The sequence below is a fragment of the Stegostoma tigrinum genome, chromosome 10 (assembly GCF_030684315.1).
Source record: "Stegostoma tigrinum isolate sSteTig4 chromosome 10, sSteTig4.hap1, whole genome shotgun sequence".
Classification (NCBI taxonomy): Eukaryota; Metazoa; Chordata; class Chondrichthyes; order Orectolobiformes; family Stegostomatidae; genus Stegostoma; species Stegostoma tigrinum.
Genome location: NC_081363.1, coordinates 85,650,637 through 85,677,290, shown reverse-complemented (window position 1 = coordinate 85,677,290; position 26,654 = coordinate 85,650,637). Strand labels below are relative to the sequence as shown.

The following is a 26,654-nucleotide window of genomic DNA, read 5'->3' as shown; positions in this document are numbered from 1 at the left end:
CTATGAATTCTCCTCACTACTCATGCCTGAGATCCTGGGGCATCTGCTGTGACTTTGTGATTTAATAATGGCTCATCACAGGCTGAACAAAGCTTAATTCCCCAGTCCAGTGACTTCTAGCGATGACAAATGTAGATGGGAACAGAGAAGGAAATAAGCCAACTGGATTCAATTTCCATTTTTGTGATTATTATTTAAATAGCCAATTAGAGCAAACATTGCATAGCATTTCCCTATTTTTCAAAGAGACATGGAACACCTCTTCAATACACCTCTTCTAAACACACTGCCCAAAACAATCAGTGCACTGAATAGGTTATAAATGTCACCTTTATAATTGACTCATAGGGTGCAGGTAATGATAGTGTTATTTGTCTAATAGACTTTTGCCTGTGAATACCTTTCATAGTCCAAATGCTGGGAGCTGTGCTCTCTTTTGGTTCTGAAATATTACCCTTTCAAATGTTAACACTGTACTATTTGTTTTTTGCTTCAGGAAGGTGGTCTCCCAACTCAGAAAGGCACTGTGGACATGACTTTATTGATGACTGGCCGGGAGAGAGCAGAGTATGTCCGTTGGAAGAAGGAACGGGAGCAGATAGATCAAGAGAGGCTAGCACGTCACAAAAACTCTAAGGGAGAATGGAAAAGAGCATGGGATGCAAACAAAACTGAGGACATGTAGGTTTTTCTTATTACATAAAATATTCAAGATGTTTGCCAGTTTTGTGTTCCATAAGAAATATTCATTTCTAGAGTAAATCAGCTTTGATGAAATAATTTATTTGTCACTACTAATAATTTTTAGCTTTTAAATTTTACTTTGTAAGCTCCAAAATCAGTGCACAGGAGTGTGAGATGGCTGGAGCCAAATGGAAAGACCGAGGAGGGATAAACTGGTGTAGGGATTCAGATATGTCGTTAACCTGGTTCTGTTGTGTTCAGTGCCGGTGACGTATCACATCTTTGTTGCCTGTTCATCATTTTCATTGTTGCATGCAATCATTCATTTGCTGTGTACATTAGTACTAGGCCCAGTATTAATAAGTGACTGGTAATGCCAGTCTAAACTATTTAAAGAGGAGGTAACTTGAAGCTGGGGTGCTGGAAGTGTTCTAGAAAGTACATCTGATTTGAGGAATATGTGAACAATGGTTAGTCATGAAAGAGTGCATCCAGGTTTTCAGATGCTGTGTTAGGAGATTTCGTGGAGAAAGTGGAATGGAGGAGAGATTAACTGTGTCCTCAGGGGCAAAGGGTTGCAAAGTGGCATCCAAACTCTCACGATGTATGTGGAACTAGATAATGATAAGAGGGCATGTTCCCGTGCTTTGGATGCAATGTCAGAAGAGTTCCCTGATCTCAGATCAGTGGTTCAGGTCAAGGAATGCATTTTCAAATGCCATATCTCACTGACTGCAGCATTACTGTCAGCCACTGTTCAAATCATCCAATCCTGATTACCCGCCTGCGAACAATCTCCATACATCCAAACTGAGCCCTAACATTCATATGCTTTATTTTGTTGTCCCACAATTCACAGTGTTGGTAGTGTCACACCCAGATTGCCAAACTCTGTCGCCCTAGCAACCATTCAACTATGATCAGCATATAGTCAAATAGGTTGAACCACATTTACCGTTGCACTTTAGCAGGAGGAGGTGCTGCATTACTAAATGCAGCAGGACGTCTGCAGAGTGGGAGAGGTAAGCTTGCATATCTCTATGAGAGTGAGTGTAACCATATACTGTAGGTCGAAGCTTTGGAAAGTTCTTCCTAAAATGGGGCTGCACTAAATGTTGAATATAAAGTGTGACGTGCTGGTGTAGGTGACTACCATTTTGAAATTTGGGAAAAATACTTTCCTATATGCCTAGTTTACTTGCATGTTGTGATCAGTAGTGTCTAACCCTCCTTTTGCGCATCCACTTCTCTAATATTGCAAAATCTCATCTGACTTAAAAATTCCATATGCTATAATCAAACATCTTGATATCTCCTCCCCTCCCCCTACTGTCTCCTGCCTCACCCCTCCCATCTGTCCTCCCTTCTCCCTTCTCCCATCTCCCCTCTTTTTCCCCTCTCCTCTCCCCACAACCCAGGTCTGATTTTTATTTAAGAGGTCAATGAACTTCAGCCTTTGGCAGTAAAGCAAGACTAGGAAGATAATTAGGTTGAGGATTTACCATTACTTATTTTCGCATTTGCAGCCACAGGCTCAGATATTGACAATTTCTGTAGTTTAAAAGGTAGGATAGAGCTTGGATGTGCACATGGTGACACACTGGGCACAAGTACAGTGCTACCAGAGCACAGGAAAGGACAACTGAAGTGCCTGCTCACCAGTGGGAGAGGGTGTGCTCCAGTTCTGCTGTAGACGACTCTGATAATGGCATCAATGCGTAAGACACACAAGAAGACTGACAATTGCGCATATTCAAATGCATGGGAAGCCTTCCAGAAATCATATATTCATTGTTGAGAACAGAGGAGTTCACCATGAGCTTCACATAGAGGTTTGTGCAGGGCACGGAGGACATGTGATCAGTGGTCATCTGCATCAACACACTTGTGGAACCACCCATAATGCAGCGTTTGATGACTAATATTTCAGTTTGCTCATCAGATTTGTTGTGGCAAAATTCTTCATGCTGTATACTTGTTATTGACTAACAGCAGCATAGAACCTCAGTGGTTAGCACTGCTGCCTCATAGCACCAAGGACCTAGGTTCAATTCCACTCTTGGATGACTGTCCTTGTGGAGTTTGTATGTTCTCCCCATGTCTGCACGGGTCTACACGGGTGTTCGTTTCCTCCCACAGTCCAAAGATGTGTAGGTTAGGTGGATTGGCCATGGTAAATTACCCATAGTGTTCAGGGACGTGTAGGTTGGGTGTTTGAACCATGTGAAATGCAGGATTACAGGACAGGGAAAGAGGATGGGTCTGGGTGGGATGCTGCTCAGAGGGCAGGTGTGGACTCATTGGGCTGAATGGCGTGTATCCATATTGTGTGGATTCTATGTTCGACTGCAGTCATAAACCATTTTTCCCAATGTCCATCTTTTGGTCATGTTGTTGAAATACAGCAGGGACAGAAGATTGATGCCAAATGAATACATGGTTATCTGGCCAAGATGCTGGACAGAACCTGGATAATGCAGTGTCTATGCTGTCTCAGCATCTCCATGAAGGGAAAAGAATCCTTTTGATTTGAGTACACGACATGAGGCAAACACAAAGCCCAGGTAACATAATAGTGGATGCTAGACCCTTCTCCAGTGCAATCACATCTGTCCTGTAATTGGATTCCGGAACTGCACACAATACACTAACTGTAGCCATTCCAATGTCTTTATGCAGTTCCAGCAAAGTTTTCCAGCCGTTAAATTCCATGACTCCGCTAATAAAGGCAAGTCTAACTCTTAACTGCACGTTGGGCAATTAGGGATGGGCAATGAATGCTGGCCTAACCAGCAATGGCCAGTCTACAAACCACTTCAACCTTGATATCTTTGCTATTTCTTTTCTCCACTCAAACTAAATCTACATTTCAGTCCTTGGAACCAAGATCATTTCTAACTGCTTTCCTGATCTCATGCACATTCTAAGAATATTTGACATTTTGGAATCGCAGGAAAAATGTCAGAAGAGATTGAGTAGCTTTGTTAGTGAACGGCAGATATTTTTGACTCAAGATTTTGCTGAAATTCTGTTAAGAGAATTGTTCTTTAAACATCCTCTGTGGATATAGTTTCTTGCTCTTCCCTCAAGTTTACCTTGTGCCACTAAACCCCACATTGCCTCTGCTCATTCTTCCACTCATGTTGAATTTCAGAAAGAAAGTCTTCTCGACCATCTATGCACAAATGATTTGTGCAGTAGACTTAGTCTGCAGAAATGTTCCTTCATTCCCTATAGAATACTGATACTTTAAACAACTGGAGGAAACTCTCATTATGTGTAAGAATTGAAGCAATGGTAAGAAGAAATAAGCTAACAATTAATCTGTAAATAATTGTAGTAAGTGGAGCTGGTGACAGAGGGTTTGAGAAGCATTGTTCTTCACGCAGCTTGATGTTGTGCTTAGCTGTACAAGGTTGAGAGGTCCTTCTGACGAGTGGGCTTACATAATAACAGCATTGGTGTTCAATCAGTATTGCACACCAATGAGTATTATTTTATACCTGTTGTCCATGCTGCAATTTGACATTATTTACACATGCTTTTGAAAGTTTTGCCAATATGCTGTCCAGTGCACTGCATCAGAAGTGTGTACCTGAGGCATGAATACAATTTGCCAAACTTTAGGACCCTCATAATTTCCAAAATTGGCAGACTGAGGCTAGTTGCATAACCCTTTAAATTTACCTTAGTAGTTCATGATTTTCATTGTCTTCATAAAGATCATCTAAATCTTGACATTAAATTTCAGACTCCCAATAATGATTAAGTTTAGAATATATTTTACAAATCTTAACAAAATAAAGCATTTATAACAATTTAAAATCATGCTGAAGTGACATTGCGCAGGAAAAAAGTCTTCATAGCAGAGGGTAAAACTGCAATAAATATGTAAAATGGGATTTTCTTCCATCCAGCTTTCATAATCAAATGACATCATCTCAAAGTGCTTTGAGTGCAGAGTTTGTAAACCTGCATTTTCACTCCTTAATTCTTTTTTCTTTTCACCAGGTTTCGAGAAGATTTTACTGTGGAAAATGAGCTTGTCTTTCACAAAAGAAAAGGTCACTGTTTAAAATTGTGTAGTATGTACTAATTTAAAAATTGTATGAACTGGTGATGCCTGAATTAAACAGTAGCAAACTTTGTAATGTATACATCAAGGTGATGGTACTTCAGAATTGTTGAACTTTATATGCTATTGAACTCTCCAATCAATGAATGAATTCTGGAGCTTTCTCGTGATTGATCTATAATGCACGAGAACTTTAGCATCTGAAATAAATATCCCATACAAAAAAAAATGTATATTTACTGTTTAGGTTTCTACTGTGGATTACTATCTTGAGTTAGCCTTTGCAGCTGTTGAATATGGGTATGGCAGTTCTCTGTAGGACTGAAAGACAAATGAGTGATAATGGGAACTGCAGATGCTGGAGAATCCAAGATAACAAAGTGTGAAGCTGGATGAACACAGCAGACCAGCAGCATCTCGGGAGCACAAAAGCTGACGTTTCGGGCCTAGACCCTTCATCAGAGAGGCAAAGACAAATGAGTTGTTTTATGTGGTCACAGATCAATATAGATATACAGTGCGCAAAGTGTATTGTATCCTAGCTTTTGTATGCAGTACAGGAATTGGTTTCTTGATTTAATCATGTAAGGAAAAATCAGCTGCAGTTTGCGATTATTACAGCCCAAAGTGTTTTTTTTGTTAAGCATTCTGAAGCCTATCACACCTCATATTCAGTTCAGCTTCAGCGTTGCCCAATCCTTAATTTCTCTGCATTACCTCACCCCTTATTATGTATTCCTCTCTAGATCTAATCTCAGTCCTTGTTCAGAGCATGTGTCTCATAACCAAGCTCATTGATTGTTCTGCATCGAAGAGGTGAATTTCTGATTTTCACCTACTTGCTGGTTTATTTTTTAATTCAGTTTTGGAGAAAAGAAGTGCAAAGTGTAGGATGGGGCGGTATTAAGGATGAGGCTTGAAGATCCTATGCCACATACAGTCTGCCTACAGCGAGGATTCTCTGGGGATAACATGCACATGTGCATCCTTCATAATTGGTGTTAGAGGTATCAGCACTCAAGATGGTGCTAAAAATTTACCTTCAACACAAGTACTGACTATTTTACCCATCTCTGATCTGAGGAAATGAAATTTCCTGATCGTTAAGAGGCTGACTTTGCACAACTAATTCACCACTCTCTCCATGATTCCCTTGTCTGCTCCACACTCCCCTCCAACCCCACCACACCCAGCACTTTTCCCTGCAACCACAGGAAGTTCTACACCTGCCCCCATACCTCCTCTCTCACCCCTATCCTAGGCCCCAAGAAGATTTTCCACATCAAGCAGATGTTCACCTGCACATCCACCAATGTGGTATACTGCATCCGCTGTACCCGTTGTCGCCTCCTCCACATCGGGAAAACCAAGCAGGGGCTTGGGGTCCACTTTGCAGAACACCTATGCTCAGGTTGCAATAAACAACTGCACCTCCCAGTCGCAAACCATTTCAACTCCCCCTCCCATTCCTCAGATGACATTTCCATCCTGGGTGTCCTGCAGTGCCACAACGAAGCCACCCAAAGGTTGCAGGAACAACAACTCCTATTCGGCTTGGGAACCCTGCAGCCCAATGGTATCGATGTAGATTTCACAAGCTTCAAAATCTCCTCTCCCCCTACTGCATCCCAAAACCAGCCCAGCTCGTCCCCGCCTCCCTAACCTGTTCTTCCTCTCACCTATCCCCTTCTCCCACCTCAAACCCCAACCCCATTTCCTACCTACTATCCTAAACCCGCCCCCTTGACCTGTCTATCCCCCCTGGACTGACCTTTCCCCTCCCTGCCTCCCCAGCTACACTCACCTGTACTGGCTCCATTCCTGTCTCTTGAACTTGTTTGTCTCCTCTCCACCTATCTTCTCCTCTATCCATCTTCGGTCCACCTCCCCCTCTCTTCCTATTTATTTCAGAACCCTCTTCCCCCTCCCCCTTTTCTGATAAAGGATCTAGGCCCGAAAAGTCAGCTTTTGTGCTTCTAAGATGCTGCTTGGCCTGCTGTGTTCATCCAGCTCTATACTTTGTTATCTCGGATTCTCCAGCATCTGCAGTTCCTATTACCTCTCATATCCTTTTCTGTTGTTTTTGACGTTCTTCATGCGTGCAGGTCAGTGGAGATGCACAAAGATGATTAATCAGAGATCCTCATTCCTTCTGGAGTTATGCTGTCACATGATGTACAGCTGTACACCACCACAAATATCACATTTCATTTGGTCAAGTTAGATTTAATTATGTTTTCATCTGGTGATTCACAACAATAACTTGTAATTAAATAGACATCTAATATTGTAAAACATTCTACAGTGATTCAAAGGAAAGATATTGAACAAAACTGAATTGGATAAGGAGATATGAAAGCTGATAACAAAATACATGGTTAAACAAGCAGATATTACAGAGCGCGTAAAAGAGGAAATAGGTCAAATGTGACAGAGGTTTACTGAATTAATTCAGTAAATTTATTGAATTACTTCAATAATTTCATTTATGAGGCCATTTTCTGAAATCACTATTCCTTTACCAAACCATTTAAGTCCTCCAGAATCATACTTTGGAATGATCCATTAAATATCTACAGTTGAAGTTGCAAGTCCATATAATGCCTATTGAAGTGTAAGCAATGTCATACCCGGATGTAATATTATACTGAGTTTGCCACACTACAGTTTCACAAACAGAATTAATGGCTGGAATTACTTCATTTTTTTAAAATTTACCAATTTCAGAGCCCTATCACTCCTAACACATCTCCAACCTAATATTACAGTGCTGGCTCCTATGATGATCCTCAGCTGACCATGTGCGTGGAAATCTTTTTTTATTATTTACTGGTGGAACATGGGTGTTGCTGGCTGGGCCAGCCAACCTGTCCTTCACTGCCCTTGAGAAGATGATGGTGAGCTGCCTTCTTGAACTGCTGCAGTCCACATGCTGTACATTAGCTCACAATGTCCTTATGGAGGCAATTCCAGATTTTTGATCCAGCAACGGTAGAGGAACAGTGACGTATTTCCAAATCATGATAGTTTGGAGTGAACTTGCAAGAGATGCTGTTCCCATGTATCTGCTACCCTTGAACTTCTAAATGAAAGTGATGGTGGGTTAAGAATTTGGTGAATGATAAATCTTGTAAATGGTGCACACTGCTACTGTTGGGTGTCAATGGTGGAGGTGGTGAGTGCTTTTGGATATGGTGCCATTTTAAATGGGCCACTTTTATCCTGCACGGTGTCAAGCTTCTTGAGTATCGTTGGAACTACAAACACTGGGGAATATTGTAACATGCTGCAGACTTGTACCTTAGAGGAGACTGGAAGAACACAACAAGCCAGGCAGCATCTGAAGGAAAGAAGCAGTCCACTTTTCAGGTATTATCCTTCTTCAGGACTGAATTTGGGTAGAAGGAACTGCAGATAAAGGCAGAGGAGGGGTGGCAGCGAAAAGGTGATGATAGGTGGACGCTGGTAGTAGGTACGACTTGGTTGATGGGAGGGATGAATCCAGTTGGCTGGAGGGGTGGGTCAGAAGGTGGGATGGAAGGGAGGAGGTGGAAATGGAAGGGGAGCCGGGAATGGGTTATTTGGAAATGGAGAACTCAATGTTGAGTCCTCCAGGCTGTGAGATGTCCAGGTGGAAGATAAGGTGTTGTTCATCGAATTTCCTTCCCAAACGTGTGGAGGACCTCCACTGTCCTTTAATTGAAGCAGAATCTACACACTCAACAAATGACTGTTCTGCTTCATGTCTGACATTAAAAATCATGAGTTTACTAGACTGTCCTCTACTCCCCTCCAGTTGGAGAACCGACTCAACCATTCACAATCTGTGCCCTGTTTCCTTCCACCTGCAGCATTCCTCCCCCACCACCAATGTTACTCACGTGCAGACCTCATCCTGTGCTGGGCCCTTCCGGTCTGATGCCACTTCTAGTTCCAGTCTGGCACCCGACCCTCCACGACCATCAACCGGGATCTATAGGAACTTACCTTCAACTTCCATTTCTGCTCCGGATGGGTCCACAAGCACTGTCCCAGATCCCACCGCGAAAAGGACTGGGACGTGCCTTGACTTCCCGTAATGTCCATCTCCACTCCAGACTCCACCCACTCTCTAATCAGCATGTGGACTCCAATCCCCTGGGTCCTACTGCCCAAATGCAGCTAGCCAGCACATCTCTGTCTCCTCATGTGTCCACCTGCACAATACACCCCTCCACCTCTCCTCTCTTCCATAGCCCTCACGCTATCCAATGCTCCATGCTACTTTCCAGCCCACTATTGTCCTACCCTCCTTCCCCTCCCATACCTACTCCTCACCACACCGTGCCCAACTCTCGCCCATCATATGCTATTGCCCTTCTGTCTCCCTTCTTTCAGCCTCCTCAAAACCCCTCAAGAACCTGCCCTCCCCCCCCACATGAACCTTGCCTCATATTCACCATTCCCCATTACCTCGAAGACCCTGAGGCTCAATGGTCTGTCCTCAATGAAAAGCTCACGTTCATGCCCCTCTGCACACCCCCTCACCTCAACAAGTTCCGTGCCCACAAAACGTGGAATTCTTCTTCTGCTTCCATGCCTCCTTCTTTGATAAAGATTCCCAATCACCATCACCATCACCCCTTCTCCCATTTCCAACCTTCCTCCTCCTTTGGATATCCTCTGCCAGCCTCTTACTCATCCTGAACCTCTTCAATACGTCACTGTTCCTCTACCGTTGCTGGATCAAAAATCTTCAATGCTGACTGCCAATGTGACATCGAACGGCTCAATTTCTTCACCCTCCTCCACCTCTGAATATGCAGCGCTCCACTCTCTCTGCACCAATCTCCGTTTCACTATCAAACCCGCCAACAAATGCAGGACAGTAGTAGTCTGGAGGACAGACCTCTCTATCACAGATGCCACAAGCCACCACTTCAACCTATCATCCTCAAACACTTCTGCCAACTCCAATTAGACCCCACCACCTAGAGCATTTTCCACTCCCTACCCGTATGCCTCCCGCATGGACCATTATATTCGTCATTCCTTAGTTTGCGTCATACTCCTCATCAGCAACTCCAAGCTGGCTGGTACCTTCCCCTGTAATTGTAAAAGATGCAATTCTTGCCCACACACCATCTCCCTCACCTCCATTCAGGGCCTTAAACTGTCCTTCCAGGTGAGAGAAAGCTCTAAGCAGTCTTTCCAGGTGAGACAGATCTTCACCTGCATCCCCTCCATCCTAGTCTATTGCTCCCAATGTGTCTCCTCTACATTGGTGAGACCAAACATAGACGAGGTGACTGTTTCACTGAACATCTTCACCTGGTCCATAATGGCCAACCTAACCTCCCAGTCACCACCCATTGCAATTCCCCGCCCCACTCCCCGTCTGACATTCAGCCTCCTCCAGTGACTCGCAACGCACATTTGAAGAACAACACCTTGTCTTCTGCCTGGGCACCTTACAGTCTGGAGGACTCAACACTGAGTTCTCCAATTTCAAATAACTTTTCCACCCAGCCCCCAACTCCTCTTCCAACATCACTTCCTTCCTTCCATTCTACCTCTTGACCCTCCCTTCCAGCCACCAACTAAGTGGTACCTACTACCTGTGTCCACCTATCACTCCATTCATCCCCCACCTTTATCTGCAGCTCCCCGTACTCCCCACAGTCATACCTGTAACGTTGACTGCTCCTTTCTTTGTGATGCTGCCTCTCCTGCTGTGTTCTTCCAGCCTCCTGCTTGTCTATCTTGGATTCCAGCATCTGCAGTTTTTTTTGTCTCTAGTGCCTTGTAGATGGTGGACAGGCTTTGGGAGTCAAGAGGTGAGACACTCGCCACTGTAATCTGATTGGTAGAGGTGTTACCATAAAGAATGCACCAGGAAACAGTTAACTGGCAAGCTTTTTGTTTATGTTCAAAACAGACAGTTTGACTCCAGCCAAGGTATTGCCATGGGGAATGCCCTTATGAATGGCTGTCTCCAAGCTTTTTGACTACTGCATAAAAAGGTGCAAGATTTGAACATGTTTTTCATTTGCATAGGATAGCGCTCTGCGTATGATTACACATGGCTTTTAGTGCTCAAGTGAGCCACACAGCAAGCCTGACTATAACTTTTAGTTTGCTTGAAATTCTTACAGGAATTGTATAATTCAAACTATCTGGCAATGAAACTTGATGCTAATCAGTTTATTTTGAATGTAGCATAGCACCTCAAGGTGCTATGAAAAGGAAATGGCTGTTATAGTGCTTTTTGTTCACTCTGCAGGTGGAAGAAACACAAGGAAATGCAGTGGACGATTTCAGCACCATGATGCACGAGGTAAGCTACCATTTCAAGTGTACATGAATCAGCACAAAACTTTTATGTATACATTAATATCTATACATCTAAATGCTGTCCTTATCCAGTCGATTTTTTTTCTCATAACTGCTTTTCTACTTTTTAATTAGTACTTATTTAATGCAAGAAAATCTCTAGTTTCTTCCCATCGCAATCAATTTTCACTGAATCAAAATGTGCAAAGTAGAATACAATCCAAGAAAAACTTCAGCCTAATCAAATTTTAGCAAAAAACATTGCCAGAAACGGTCACGTTGAGAATTTATCATGTTTCAACTGTAAAACTCTTGGGGGGGAAAATAAAGTGACAATTCTGGTAAGCTCCATCTAAATCCTTCGGGCAAGAACAGGCTTTGGTTGAATCCTGACCAATGTTTGAATATCATGCACTCCTGATCTGCCGTATTCTCTGGAAACGTCCTTTTCTTAAATTAAATTTTGCTGCTGTGCCCAGGACTCCAGTCTCTAAGAGCTACTGTAGTTATCTTTTTGCATTTTAATTCCTGTAAGCCAGTTTGTAATTATTTCACTGGACCTCTCACCACCATCTACCAAGCACACCACCTCTTTCCATTTCGTTCATTTGCTTCTTAATCAAAATATGCAAACCAGAAACTCCCTGAAGTGAACCCTAGTGAGCCACAATAATTTACTTTTTGTTGTTTACTTTGCTTTCCCAGTAGACTTTATCTCACCCCTTAACTAATAAAACTGTGCTAATACTGCAGAAATTTGGTGGGTTTCGAAGAAATTTTTTAAAATGCTCTTTAAATGAGAAAGTAATGAATAGGGAAATAAATGAGAAAAATCAATATCCCTTTAGAATATCTGACCAATAAACGCTTAATTTCCGTCAGCAATCCTATAGTCCATGGGAAGAAGAGAGTAGCAAAACGGATATTGATGTGGGACTTTAAGGAGGAAATCCCCTGTTGAAAGAAGTAGGGATAGACTCAAAAGAGACACTTTGGGCATCTTAACTCCTTCTAAAACAGTACGCTTGCACAGAGTTGACGTTGTGCTGTTTGTGAGGGAAAGATGCATCTATTTAGAAATGTAAGGAGAAGAAAGAGGGACGTATAGTGTTCGGTGAATGCAATGAGATAACCTGTTTTTTACAGGGGAAAGTCTATGTCGCTGAAGAGAGAATGAAGTAGGGATGGGAAAGGAAGAGAACATGTGGGGCATACAGCCAAGGAGAGAAGTAGAGTACAGGAAGGGAAAGATGAATCTGTTGAAGGAGATAATGTAATGGTGCAGATGTGAAGGGACACAGCACTAGGACTTGAGTCCATGTACCACATTGGCCTAATAACCTGAACACGATGGAGATCCGTTAACATATATCCATCTAAACTGAATGTAGTTGCAAGTCGTTGATGCCTTTTTTTGGTTTACATACCACCTCCAAAGAGGAAATGTAACTGTCCTTCTACGAAAATATTAGCAAGGATACTTGAGGATACTGTCACCCTTCCTGCTTTAAGTTACCCATCTGCAATTCTTCTCATTCCATTTTCAATAACCTATTGTCTTCTTGTTTAGCATGTTAGAAGCTTTTTGAATACTGTTTAACCTATCCTGTGTTCATAAAAAGAGTTGCAAATTCTCTCTTGTATTGTTTGAGCTGGTGAGATGTGATTTTTTTTTGCATGTAGTTACTTTATGGTTTTAGTCAGTGACTTGTTAACACAATTTCAAATAGTCCACTTTAAACAAACTCGGATTACTTGCTATATGAAGCCCCACCTTTGCAGGAAGCAATTGTTTTAGTCAAGATTAGAGATGTTCTTCAGTTCAGTTTGCAATCCTGCAACAATAGTTACACCTTTATATTACAGAAGGAAACTATGCCTTGATCTTTACAATTCTAATTTTTCATAATACAGGAATATTTATGACATCTTTATAGTTGAATCTCTGGTTTAAATAGCTCCTCAAAGAAGGTATCATGTCACAGAAGGTATCAGTTAACCAATGCTGATCTGGCTTCAGTGCAGGTTTCTGGAGTGGTAATTCCAGACTTTGCCAATCCTTAAATTCATAAAGACTTTGCGAAGGTTTCTGATGCTGGTGACTGATACTTGACTGTATTGCTGAAGAACTGGGGCATTTAGACGAAGATGTCTGAGTGGTTGTGGTTCATTTTCAGGCTATCTTGCAATAACTGTATTTCTAGAAAGATAATACAGCTGAAATTGATGAACAGGACAGAGAGAAAAATACCTCTTCAGAAAATATAAGCAGAATAGGCAGCAACGATTCTAAGTGGTCTTACCATTATGAAATTATGATGATTTTCATATGGCAATCATCAAGCTGATTTTTATACTTGTGGGGAATCTAGCTCTAGGAACCAAGTGTCAGTTGTAGTTTAGTTTACAGCACTTTAGCCTCTTATTCATGAGGTTCTTCTGGGTTTAGGATTTGAGTACATAAATCAAATCTGGCACTCCAGTGCAGTTTAGAAGGAGCTCACTGCGAGGGTGGATGACGCCTTAAATCAAAGTCCTGCCTCAGGTGGCGGTTAATGATCCCATGATATATTTCAAAGAAAAGCAGAGGTGTTATCCCAGTGTCCTGGCCAATATTTATCACTCAATCAACATCAGAAAAAGATTTTTTAGAGATTATCTGGTCACTATCTTGCTACTTCTGGGGGCTTACAATGTTAAATTTGGCCTTCCTACATTCAAGTACGCTTAAAAGCATTTTGTTGGGAATGCTTTGAGACATGGATGGTCGTGGAAGGCTCTATCTAAATGCATGCCTTTATACGTGGTAGAGTTGAGGTGAATAGGATTGCATTTAAGCAGAAGTTAGGTAAACAGATAGGGAAAGGAACAGAAGGTTTTGCTAAAATCATAAAATTAAGAGGGTTGGCAGAGGCCTTGTGTAAAGCATAAATACTAGATGGTTTACTTGGACTGAATAGCTACATGTTCTATGTAATCTGTGTTACACAAGCCTTGGAAACTTTAGTCATTTTCACTTCTCCCAACTCTCAGTTGAATCTACTATACTGACCCAAACTCTTGAAATGAAACCTTTTTAAAAGAAATTCATGAAGAATTTATCAATAATGATTTGTAAACATTCTTGTACTGTTTAAGTTGAAGGAATTTTTGATGTATTGTTAAAATAGGAGACTTCCTCTGTGCTAGGAAATTGCTCGGGATGTTTCTGGGATTGCCTACTTTTCCATCTGAAGCTTAATTTTCTCAATTGCACAATTTTTACTTTTTACAAATTTATTTCCCCCCGATCTCTACAACAGTATCTTCTCATTTCCGTTTATGAAATTATGCAAAACAGTGTAAGTAACTTCCAGTTGTCACCTTTGCACCCTCTCGGGGATTTATTTACTCATAAATATGTTTGTCATATTTTGAAGTTTTGAAATCTTGGCCGCTTAAGTTGCGATGAACAGTGCTGTTTTCCTGGCAGCCCTGGCCTCGGTCTGCAGTCGTAATAAAATCCGGGTGCTAGTTGATCGTTTATTCTTGATATTTAAGACAGATCATGCTTTCTTTTGTTCTTGCCAAAGATATTGACTTAATGAGATTTGAGTTCAACTGGGGAAATATATCCTTAATCCGTAGATTTATTTTGCTCCATTTCAACAGATGTGAATTAAAATATTCCTTTAATTATGTAATCTTAAATTTGTTCATACCTTTGAAATATAAATAGATCTATAATGTTGCATATGATTGTATTTAATTCACTTTAAAGATCTGTGAAATGAATTATGATGATGTTTTCTGATATCTCTTTCTCAATTGCTCGATGTCAGAAATGCTTTCATTGATAACACTTTTAAGTGCCTTGAGACATTGCATGACACGAGTGTGCTATTTAAATGCAAGCCATTTCTTAGTATGAACTGAAATGGTATCTTGAAAGGCAGCTGAACTGCAGAGGCATCACAGCTGAAACTAATCTATCCAAAGTTCTGATCTTTGAACTTTGAAAGTGTCTTGCTGGACAGCATTATGGAGAAGGAGACTGTAGCTGATAGATTTCACTTTCCACACTGTAGCAAGGACCACTGAGGCTAGTTGTAAGTCCATTGTTGGTATTTACTAAATCAGAAATCACTATTTCAGAATAGTGATTGGACATGCAGTTTTCTTCACTTGTATCGTTCAAGACAGCCTCAATTGAAGAACTTTTCTGCAGCTGATGGGAAAAAGATACAGTGAACCGACAATGAAGAAATCCAAGAAAATGCAATTGGCAAAAAAATAGAAAAGAAAAACGAACAGGTATTTGGGGAATTTAAAAATAATGTGGAAGCACATTTTTATACTCCATGTACATCACCACACTTCATTGTGAAACGTAATAACCTGCTAAGATTACATTTATAATCCCTGGGTATATTTAAGGCAAAATTTTCAAATTAAATCAGATATATTTTGTTCACATTTGCAAGAGCTGTCGTAACATGTCTGAGTTTTAACAAAACAACAGCTTCAGTTGTTTTGCATTGATGCAGTAATCTCCCTGGAGAAACCTTTGATTAACTTGTTTATTTTTCACCTCGTTAAATTAAAATTGCAACAATATTGAATTAGTTTACTACCTCAAATAATAACTCTTGTTTCTTGGTTTCTTACAATCTAGCTGTCATGTGGAAATTAATCACGCTGGTTAAAAGCAAAGCTAGTTTGTTTATTTTGTTGTATGGGTTTTATGAAATATTTCTGTATCGAAAGAACTTCGATCATAAATTCAAATAATGATGGCAGCTACAGTGTTAAAATGTGAGGGCTGGTTGGATGAATTTGGCTTACATTTTCTTGAGTGTAGAAGGTTTGAGTGGCTCAAAATGAGCTGTTGGAAATGGTAGAAGGATTTGATGGGATAAATGCAGAGAAACTGTTTCATCTGGTAGGTGAGTTCAGAATGAGGGGACCAATTAAGTGAAATCAGGAAGAACCTGAATAAAAAGAAGAGTAAATGTCCAGAACTGTATCTTGTAAAATTTGAGGAACGATTCAGATGATCAGGACTAGCAGATTTTATTTCTAGAATCATAAAATCACCACAGTGTGGAAGGAGGCCATTCAGCCCATTGAGTCTGCATCGACCCTTCAAAGACCATCCCATCCAGACCAGTCCCCTGCCCTCCACCAGCACCCCCCTCCCCGTAACACCGAATTTACCAATTTACCATGGCTAACCCATCTAGACTGCATGTCCCTGGACAATTACTGGACAATTTAGTATGGCTAATCCACCTAATGTGCACATCTTTGGACTGTGAGAGGAAACTGGAAGACCCAAAGAAAACCATGCAGACATGGGGAGAATGCGCACATTCCATGCAGACAGTCACCCCAGGATGTTTGAAAGCGTCATTGACTAATCTGCTAATCTGAGGAGCAGAATTTTAATGAGCCCTCCTTTCGATAGTCATTCTATTTATAACTGCTTCATAATAATCCCTGAAAGTGAGCACTTGAAAGAAGGTGAGAAAAGCTGCTGTACTATATACTGCTTATTAATTAAGAGGATCATAAGTGTGTGTGTCCTGCAAGTCCAGCAGGTTACACAGTAAACTCTGACCACTGTTAGATCCTTTTCCTTCCCCAAAGATTAGAAACTCTCCTACCACACCATCCAAGGAATTGGGAACTTCATGAACTTCATTTGTTCTTTTTCCACCACCCTGCCAACACTTCAGAGCACTATTTAAGCCCCTGTCTATTGCAATCAAGGTTCCATCCCCTCCCCACTTCCACGTAATCTCTGTTCGTCGCACCTCCCTACACGGATGAGTTTTGAACTTGCAAAATGGACTTCACAGCTGGGATGTTTCTCACCTCCCAATCAGATTGCCTATGGGCATAATCCCATAAGAAAGGTTTAAAGGAGCCCTGTATTTCAATGTTGTGGAACAATTTTCTCCTGGGTTTTCTAGCCTCACGAAAGACTAGCGAAACAGTTTGGTGTAATCAAAGCAAGATGCATGAAAATGATTCTCACCTTTGCCTTTCACAGCTACTGAATGTTTCAAAACGCTTTATGTTAAAAAATGTACTTTTAAATTACAGTGTAGGAAATGCAGCTGCTAGTTTTGTGCATAGCAGTCACTCACAAATAGCAATGTGGTAATGACCAGATAATTTACTTCTGTCATAAAACCATAAAATGTAGGAGTGGTAGTGGGCCATTCAGCTCATTGAGTCATTGAGCCATTCTATGACTTCAAATCTGCTGTGATAATTTTAAACTCCGCTTTCCTGCCTTTTCCCCTTACCCCGAATCATTTACTGATCAAAAATCTGTCCGTCTCAGGCTGGAATATTCTTAATGACCCAGCCTTGATAGCCCTCTGCAGTTTTAAAAAAAAATTCTGCAAATTCACCACCCTGTGAGAGAAGAAATTCCTCCTCATCTCTATCTTAAATGTGCAACCGTTTATTCTGAGATTATCATGTCCCACAGGAGGACACAACATCTCTGCGTCTCCCCTGTCAAGTCTCCTAAGAAACAAACACAGGAGAAACTCAACAGATCTGACAACATCTGTGGCGAAAAGAAAAAGTTGAGTGGAGTGACAAGTCCTGTATCACTTTCTTTAAAACTGAAAGGTGTTGGAAAACATTGACTGAGGCAGAAGAAGATCAAGAGGGGCATATGGTGTAGAGGTTCAGAGCAAGAGACAATGAGACTGGTATCGGTGGTGAAAGAGGTGTAAAATGGGTGCAGATTGAAGTTGTGAAAGGGAGAGATGTTGACAAGTGGTGAATATTGACCAGGATGCCAAGGTTAAGGCCTGTTCCCTTATTTTGTATAGATCCGTGGGATCTTGCACATGCTTGAGGCCATGAAAGCTTTCCATATGATTGTCCGAAACTCAACCTCATTAACTTCCCACTACACCCAAATGATGCCCCTCCTGTCAGAAACAAAAACAAAGTTGCTCGAAAAGCTCAGCAGGTAGGGTAGCATCTGTGAAGGCAAAAAACAGAATTAACGCTTTGGGTCCGATGACTCTTCCTCAGACCCTTCCCCTCTTGTCAAACACTAGCCCAGTTCTTCCACTAGCTGTAGCTGGTCTGGCAGCTCATTTCATGTGCATCTGCACACTCCTACACCTGTAGCTGTTAAAGAACCAGGCCACACAGTCCTTGGCCTTTCAGCCTTCTCTGTGTTGATGCCAGTCTTTCATCAGTGCCCACTGTAACCCAACATTTTATCTTTGTTCAAAGTTGGTCTGTCACAAATAGGGAAGCTTTCAAATGATTCAAAAGAATAACTTGCATTTATAATCAGCAACAGTCAAGCAAACAGAAGCTACATTTCTTTCCTAGAACACATAAGAAATGCTTTTTATTGTATTTTATATTGATCACTATACTGGAGCACACTGCAGACCCATTCAGACAGCGGAAGCTCACCTTCAGCAGGTCTATTGTCAGCTTCTAGTCGAACCATGGTCCGTTTTCTGCGTACACTGTGCCTGAGTCAGGGGATTGGGTATTGGAGTTACCAGCTGCAGTTGTGGTGCATAGCCCTTGTCTCCTTGTAAGCAACCTTTTTGGCCTCTGGATCCTCAAGCACCGAAGAAACATGAGGATTCTCAAGGATAACAAAGTGTGGAGCCGTATGAACACAGCAGGCCATCTCTGATGCAGGGTCTAGGCCCAAAACATCAGCTTTTGTGCTCCTAAGATGCTACTTGGCCTACTGTGTTCATCCAGCTCCACATTTTGTTATCTCGGATTCTCCAGCATCTGCAGTTCCCATTAACCGAGAATTCTCAAGGATGTGGGAGTCATGGTAGCTCGTAGAGCTTTGTGAATAATACCTCTGACAAATGGAGTTGGTAATCATAGATCATTTTACACTTTGATAGAATGGAATCATCTTCTCTTGATGCACTCCTGCGTGCTACGGTATGGCCCTCTCGTAGCACCTGGAGGAAGCCAGCTGTGTTGCCGAACCTTCCAGCCTGGGCAGCAGCACTGACCTCGTAATAAGAAGGCATTTACAAACCAGTACTTTCTGGTACGAGTGGCATCAATCACAGACTTGATGCATTCATGGGTTGACATTTGAAGAGAGATCCCATATAGGTCCCTGAAAGGAGTCAATCACATAAAAGTTCAAAGAAGCTCTTACCATCATGGCCAATGTGATAGGAATGCCACGTACTCCATCAGGTTGCAGATTCTGATGTAGCAGCTGGTAAAGTTCAGCCACAGTGTCTCATGATATCCTGAGCCTGCATCCGTGCAGAGGAAATGACACCAAGATCAAAAGGCTTTGGCCTTCCTGAGGGGACTTACGGCTGTGACTTCTTCACATGGAGGCCATTCAGCTCCCGTGGCTGCTGCTGGTCTAGAGCGTTTTGGTGCATCAGTTTCTCTTCTGTCACCCTGTGCTTCTGTTGCATGGTACCAACTGAAATGATCACATCTGCTGTGGCTGGGTCCATTACACTTACTTTGTTGACATAAGGAACAGGACAGGTTCTTAGCAGTGAGAGTAGTTAACAGTCACATCTCTTACAAAGGAGGACCCAATGTACATACTCCTCTATCAAGGGAGAGACGGAGCTTTCTGGCAAGAAAGACCATGTATGATTCAATTTAGCACTTCCATATAGGACCTAATTTCAAAGGGCACAACGCGGTTATGTAGCAAATAGATAGCAGTGCAGTCAAAGTGCTGCATGTGTCCACTCACCCATGCAAGAGATCACTGCATATATGCGAGTACTGACCCTCTGACAGTGCGGTACTTCCTCAGTACTGACCCTCTGACAAGGAGCCACTCGCTCGGCACTGACTCTCTGACAATGAGGCCCTCCCTCAGCTTTGACCTCATTACAGTGAGGCACTGATAATTCAATGTTATATGAGTTAAAGATGAGCAATGGAGCCTGTGAAAAGGATAGATTATTAACTGGACAGCTTTGTGATGGGGACTGATAATGGTATTGTGGAGGGATGGAAAAATGTGGTCAGAATTGGCTGTACTGCCTCCGTTTTGATTAAGTGATCCTACAAAGATCACTGATAATGGGAACTGCAGATGCTGGAGATTCCAAGATGATAAAATGTGAGGCTGGATGAACACAGCAGGCCAAGCAGCATCTCAGGAGCACAAAAGCTGACGTTTCGGGCCTAGACCCTTCATCAGAGAGGGGGATGGGGGGAGGGAACTGGAATAAATAGGGAGAGAGGGGGAGGCGGACCGAAGATGGAGAGCAAAGAAGATAGGTGGAGAGGGTGTAGGTGGGGAGGTAGGGAGGGGATAGGTCAGTCCAGGGAAGACGGACAGGTCAAGGAGGTGGGATGAGGTTAGTAGGTAGCTGGGGGTGCGGCTGGGGGTGGGAGGAAGGGATGGGTGAGAGGAAGAACCGGTTAGGGAGGCAGAGACAGGTTGGACTGGTTTTGGGATGCAGTGGGTGGGGGGGAAGAGCTGGGCTGGTTGTGTGGTGCAGTGGGGTGCACTCCGCTCAGTTCGCAACAAACAACTGCACCTCCCAGTCGCAAACCATTTCCACTCCCCCTCCCATTCTCTTGATGACATGTCCATCATGGGCCTCCTGCACTGCCACAATGATGCCACCCGAAGGTTGCAGGAACAGCAACTCATATTCCGCCTGGGAACCCTGCAACCATATGGTATCAATGTGGACTTCACCAGTTTCAAAATCTCCCCTTCCCCCACTGCATCCCTAAACCAGCCCAGTTCATCCCCTCCCCCCACTGCACCACACAACCAGCCCAGCTCTTCCCCCCAACCCACTGCATCCCAAAACCAGTCCAACCTGTCTCTGCCTCCCTAACCGGTTCTTCCTCTCACCCATCCCTTCCTCCCACCCCCAGCCGCACCCCCAGCTACCTACTAACCTCATCCCACCTCCTTGACCTGTCCGTCTTCCCTGGACTGACCTATCCCCTCCCTACCTCCCCACCTACACCCTCTCCACCTATCTTCTTTGCTCTCCATCTTCGGTCCGCCTCCCCCTCTCTCCCTATTTATTCCAGTTCCCTCCCCCCATCCCCCTCTCTGATGAAGGGTCTAGGCCCGAAACGTCAGCTTTTGTGCTCCTGAGATGCTGCTTGGCCTGCTGTGTTCATCCAGCCTCACATTTTATCATCTACAAAGATCACTAGCAGTTTCCTGGAAGAAGCCTGAGGCAAAGCAGTTTATGGCAGTTGTGTCCTTCATGGAATCTGGCATTTTATGCCTACCTGACCCACTTGGCTGGGGTTCTTGTTTCAGGTGAATACAAGTGGCAGGATAGCCTGCCTAGAGAATCTGGGTCTCCCTGAGCAGTGGCACCCTGTCATGTCCTGGAAGTTAATCCTCTGCTTATATACTTTGTGCTAGAGGTTTTAAACTCCTGCAGCCTGGTGCTCTACACTCATTCCAGTGTACTGTGGAGCAGAAATGGTTAGAAGAAACAGGACTGATTTTGCTCCTTATCTGAAGTTCCAGATCAAGCTTTCAATGCACGTTTTGTTCTTTTCGGAATGCTAACAGCTCAGAAGAACACAGTTGGAGCGAATCCTGTGATTAAAAGTTAGGTCTCAGCTTTTAAAGGCTTTTTTGCCTGTCAGTTGTGCAGCCCCATCTCACCTTGTTTTGCCTGGAGAGTTCCAGGGAATCTGGGTAATCCAGACAGAGAGTTGAAAGTAGATTTTAGAGATTTCAGAATTCAAGGTCAAATCCCCACCTAATATTCAGGTTTAGATCTGCTTGCCCCATGGGCATTGTCCACCTGCTGATGATCACATATGATTTAAATACACAGCAATTGGTTCCTGTCAGCTTTTTGATTTAGTAACATTTCTTAGGATCTACTGGTGCAGTGATATTATCTCTACCTCTGAACCAGAAGGCCTGGTTGAAGACCTACCTGCTCCAGACGTGTATAATGACAACTCTGAACAGATTGACTAGAAAATTTTTTTAAAATAGTGCTGCTGATGTTGGGCACAGTGTATTCCATCTATGGGGTTAGAGAAGAATGCAGCTTCATTTCTCAATAAAGGCAGTTCTGAGGAAGGGTCACCGGACCTGACATGTTAACCCTGAGATTTTTCACAGATGCTGCCAGACTTGCTGAGCGTTTCCAGCAATTTCTGTTTTTGTTCAGCTTCATTTCTTGCTCATTTAGCCTGTTGCTTGCACTGACACATGCACTTTGGCTGATTTAAAAATTATCTCCTACATGACTATAGAGTAAGAGGGTAGGTCTCGGTATTGGAAAAAGAGGATGATAAGATGCAGTATAGTATGAAAGAAAAACGAGCAAAGAGAATCAGAAACAGCAAACAGGATGATTGGATTTTTTGTGGGGCTAATAGAACATAGAACAGTACAGCAAGGAGCTGTCCCTTCGGCCCACCATATCTGTGCTGACAATGATGCCATTCTAAATTTATCCCTACTGCATAAACATGGTTCATATCCCTCTATTCCATGCCTTTTCATGTACCTGTCTGAATGCCTCTTAAATATTGCTATTGTATCTGCATCTGGCAATGTGTTCCAGGCACCTGCCACCCTCTCTTTTAAAAAACAGTATTCACACATCTCCTTTAAACTTTCCCCTCTCACCTCAAATCATGGGGAAAAGACTCCAACTCTCCACTATGTCCATGCCCCTTGTAATTTTACATACTTTTCTCTCAGCTCACCCCTCACCTTCTGAGGCTCTAGCAAAAACAAACCAAGTGTGTGCCCTTATAGCTAATCCACTCCAATCCAAGCGACATCATGGTAAAACTCTTTTGCACCCTCTACAAAGGCCACACACCCTGATGATAATGTGGTGGCCAAAACCCCACACAGTGCTCCAAATGTGGCCTCACCAAAGCCTTATACAGCTGCAATATGACTTGTCAAATTTATACTCAATGCCTTGATTAATGAAGGTAAGTCATACAATGTCTTTACCACTTTGCCCACTTCTGTTGCCACTTTAAAGGAGCTATAGACTTGGACGCCAAGATCTTCTGTATATCAATGCTCTTGAGGTCCCTAAGGGTCTGGTTACCCTTCCTCAAAATACCGAAGGGCGCTGCCATTTACAGTATACTTTTCCTGTTGTATTTGAATTCCCAAACTCAAACTTCAGACTAAACCACATTTGTCATTTCTCCACCCAACTTTCCAACTGATCTGTATCCTTTGATAGCTTCCCTCACTATTCACAACTCCGTAAACTTTCATGTCACCTTCAAACATACTAATTAGACCACCTACATTTTCGTTGAGTCATTTATATGTTACAGACAAGAGGTCACAGCACTGATCCTTACAGAATACCACTGATCACACCCCTCCAGTTGAAGGAGAGGAAAGTAATTAGAAGGTGAACTTGTGAAGATTGAATAAACTCACCAGGTGGTAAGGCTGTAAATAAGAACAAATGAAGAAATAGGGATAGAATTAGAAATAGGATTAGAAAAAAAAGAACAGTGTGCCGTGAATAGAGGAGCAGTAACAATTTTGGAGGGCAAGAAATGAGATAAGAAAACTAAATTAGAGGTGAGGAGATGTACCACTTTAACTTTGCCATTTAACATTTACCATGGGGCAAAACTTCATCACATTTACAAAGTTATTGACAGGAAATTAAGGTTTCTAGAGTATCCAGGCTTATTGGCAAAGATTTTTGAGTATAGTTATGACCCAGCCTCCAATTTCATTTTGTAGGTTTAATTTGATTTGGTAAGAAAAGTAGAAGTGACTGATAACATCCTTTTATTTTCTTCATTTTTATTTCACCTTTAGGTTGGTGTGATTGGATGGGGTTTCTCAGTTTCTATTAAAAGATTGTGCAGTAGTCTACATAAATTTCAATATAACCTTTATTCAGATAGCAACATTACATACAGAGATTAACCTACTCTAACTTAGTATCTGCTCTGTGAGATCTCTGTCCAGCTCTCTCTCACTCATATGATGTTACATAATAATCCCATAGGCTCATTTTGTTAAACTGTTACTTCACATCTCTCCCCAAGTCTTTGTTTCCATTATTTGCACCATATACACCTAACTGCACCCAATCTTTGGGACCATTCGACAATTGTCCCCGATCTCATTTAGATTTGATGCTGTGATTGATGGTCCGGCTGCTTCTTTTTCTGCTCTGCTTGAGTGTGCATTCCTTTGGCCTGTGTAGAGAATTCTCTCCGTCCCTTTGTCATCTTCTGAATTGAAGTGGTACAGCTTCACTTTTATTGATTGTTCAAAGTTATCTTCACGATTTCCACCCAATATTGTTGTCCTTATTCTGTTTCCAAAGCAATAATTCCTCCTTGCTGTCCTTCTCAGATCCATATGCTTTCTCCCAACTGAAAAATTGACAGTCTCTTGTTTGTTGTCTTTGGTTAAAGTTTCTGCTTATTTCTGTCTTTGAACCTCCTTCCATTGTCTCGCTATATCATAGTCTTCCATTCTGTTAGGCAGTTTTAGTGATAGAAGTTGCATCTGCAGTCTTCTGACATAAGTAATTCTGCTTGTGATAGTCCATTATATAATAATGGTGATTTATGATTCAGTAGAGCCAAATCTGTCTGATGATTCTTTTTTCAGAATTTTTTTTTGTGGTTATCACTGCTCATTTACTTGTAGGTAATGAGGTGAACTTGTTATATGAATGAATCCATATTTCATACCAAAATCTGTAAATTGCTTGTTTGTGAACTACGATCAGTTGTCAGATACTACTGGATCAGGTCACAGTGAGTTGAATAGATTTGTTTCAATATTTCTATCATTATCTGTACTGTAAGACTGTTAAACGATTTACCTCAATTCATTCTTCAATAATATTTCGTAATAAAGAAGTAAACTTTCCCTTTAAAAGCAACAAGTTCATTAACTCCATTGCCAGCGTTTCCCCAGATCTTGATGGATGTGTCAGTATTGAATGTTGTTTCTGTTCCTGATAATTAGTTGACAATGAGTTCTATTATTTATTATTATCTCTCAGATAATTCCTTCCTGCTCCTCTGATGCTGCTTGGCCTGCTGTGTTCGTCCAGCTCTACACCTTGTTGTCTCTTATCACCGAAATACTGTTGGGCTCTTACTCTGTATTAATATTTCTGGATGATGTAATGCAATCTTTGAAGAATATCACATCTGAATGCTTTATGAATTGCCAATATGTCATTAAAACCCACCTATAATTGGGGTACGTACTGTTCAATATCGAGCTACAAGCGATGTATGCTAGCCATCCTTCCTGACAATAATCTGATCCGTGGACATTCTTCGTCTCTACATTTAGCTTCTGTGATTTGCTGCAGTTTCTCCTCTAATGCCAGTAATTTCAGTTTTTCTGAGAATGTAAAATCTGCAACTTCTACTATCAACTCCAAATCTTGTTTCTCAGCCACTTCAGCTGGTTTTCTGGACAATGTATCAAGTTATTTGTCATTTTCCCTGAACATACGTGACTAACACCTGAAGAAAGAGTGAGGTTCTGTTGTGTTTTCAAATAAACCTGTTGATCTACAACCTGGTGTTGTGTACTTTCTGACCTTGTCCACCCCAGTCCAGCACTTCCACGTCATGTATGGTGTCAAGTCATATCTCATCAAATGCAGTCTGGAGTGCTGAATACAGTGTCATCGTTGCAATCTCTTCTGTATTGAGAGGGAAACTTAAGATTTGTGATGTAGTGGTTTCCATTATTGTAGCCTGTCTTATAGTTATTGCAGCTTTTGGGGTTTCCCCTGTAATACTTCAATTCCGTATATTGTCATCTTGCTCCTAACATATTTTATCTTCATGGCCTGTTGTCTCTGAAATGATCCTGCATTGGTCAATGTATATTCAAACATTAGTCTTTCATGGTATGCTAACACTATATAAAGAGCTTGATCTACATGAGCTTCGAGTATTTGAGCTTTGATCTACGTGAGCTCACCCTTTTTTCATGCTGTCTTACTGTCAAGGTATTGTATCATCGTTGTATCATGGTCCCATAGGATCATGTTGTTGGACATTAGTCCACAACATGAGGAACTAAGGTGTCATGATTAAAGGTAAATTAGAGTTTTTACCTATTATTTCCTGCCTAGTTAATTGCTGGGATGTGCTGAACAGTTTCATCATACTAGTATTAAATATCCAAATTGCATTTACCACTTTAGACTTTTTTTTCCAAGGGAATATTTTGTATAGTCAGGATGTAAGTTTGAAGTGTGAGATTACATAGATCTGAAAGGTTTGTGGCAAAACACTGGGACCTATTAGCACCAAAATATCCTTAATCTTTGTGCAGAAACTTCCTTCTCTGCCAATTAAGATAGAAGGGCAGTCTTTCTACTGCTGATGCCAAAGTAACTACTGCATGCAAAGTATTTTCATATGTTGTTGTGAAAACAGAGTCTTTTGGATGTATTCCTGCTGAAAGACTGCCAAATAGGAATTGATTAGGGAATAGTGTAGGTTAGATGGGCCCGAGATCGGTATGACAGGTTGGCACAACATCGAGGGCCGTAGGGCCTTTACTATGCTGTAATGTTCTATGTTCTATGTTCTTTCTGTCAGTTGGCTGGCAACA

General features: G+C 41.9%; 1 protein-coding gene across 13 annotated transcripts in view; it reads left to right on the top strand.

Annotated features, from left to right (window-relative positions):
* LOC125455939 (coiled-coil domain-containing protein 9-like) overlaps positions 1-26,654 on the top strand; it is a 186,608-nt gene that overhangs the window by 110,973 nt on the left and 48,981 nt on the right. For 12 of the 13 annotated variants that reach the window (XM_059649345.1, XM_059649346.1, XM_059649340.1 and 9 more), the window contains 3 exons: positions 497-681; positions 4,696-4,769; positions 11,022-11,075. In XM_059649345.1, coding sequence (XP_059505328.1) covers positions 497-681; positions 4,696-4,769; positions 11,022-11,075 — 313 coding nt within the window. The remainder of the gene's footprint in view (positions 1-496; positions 682-4,695; positions 4,770-11,021; positions 11,076-26,654) is intronic. The other variant, XM_048538514.2, reaches the window with a different exon arrangement.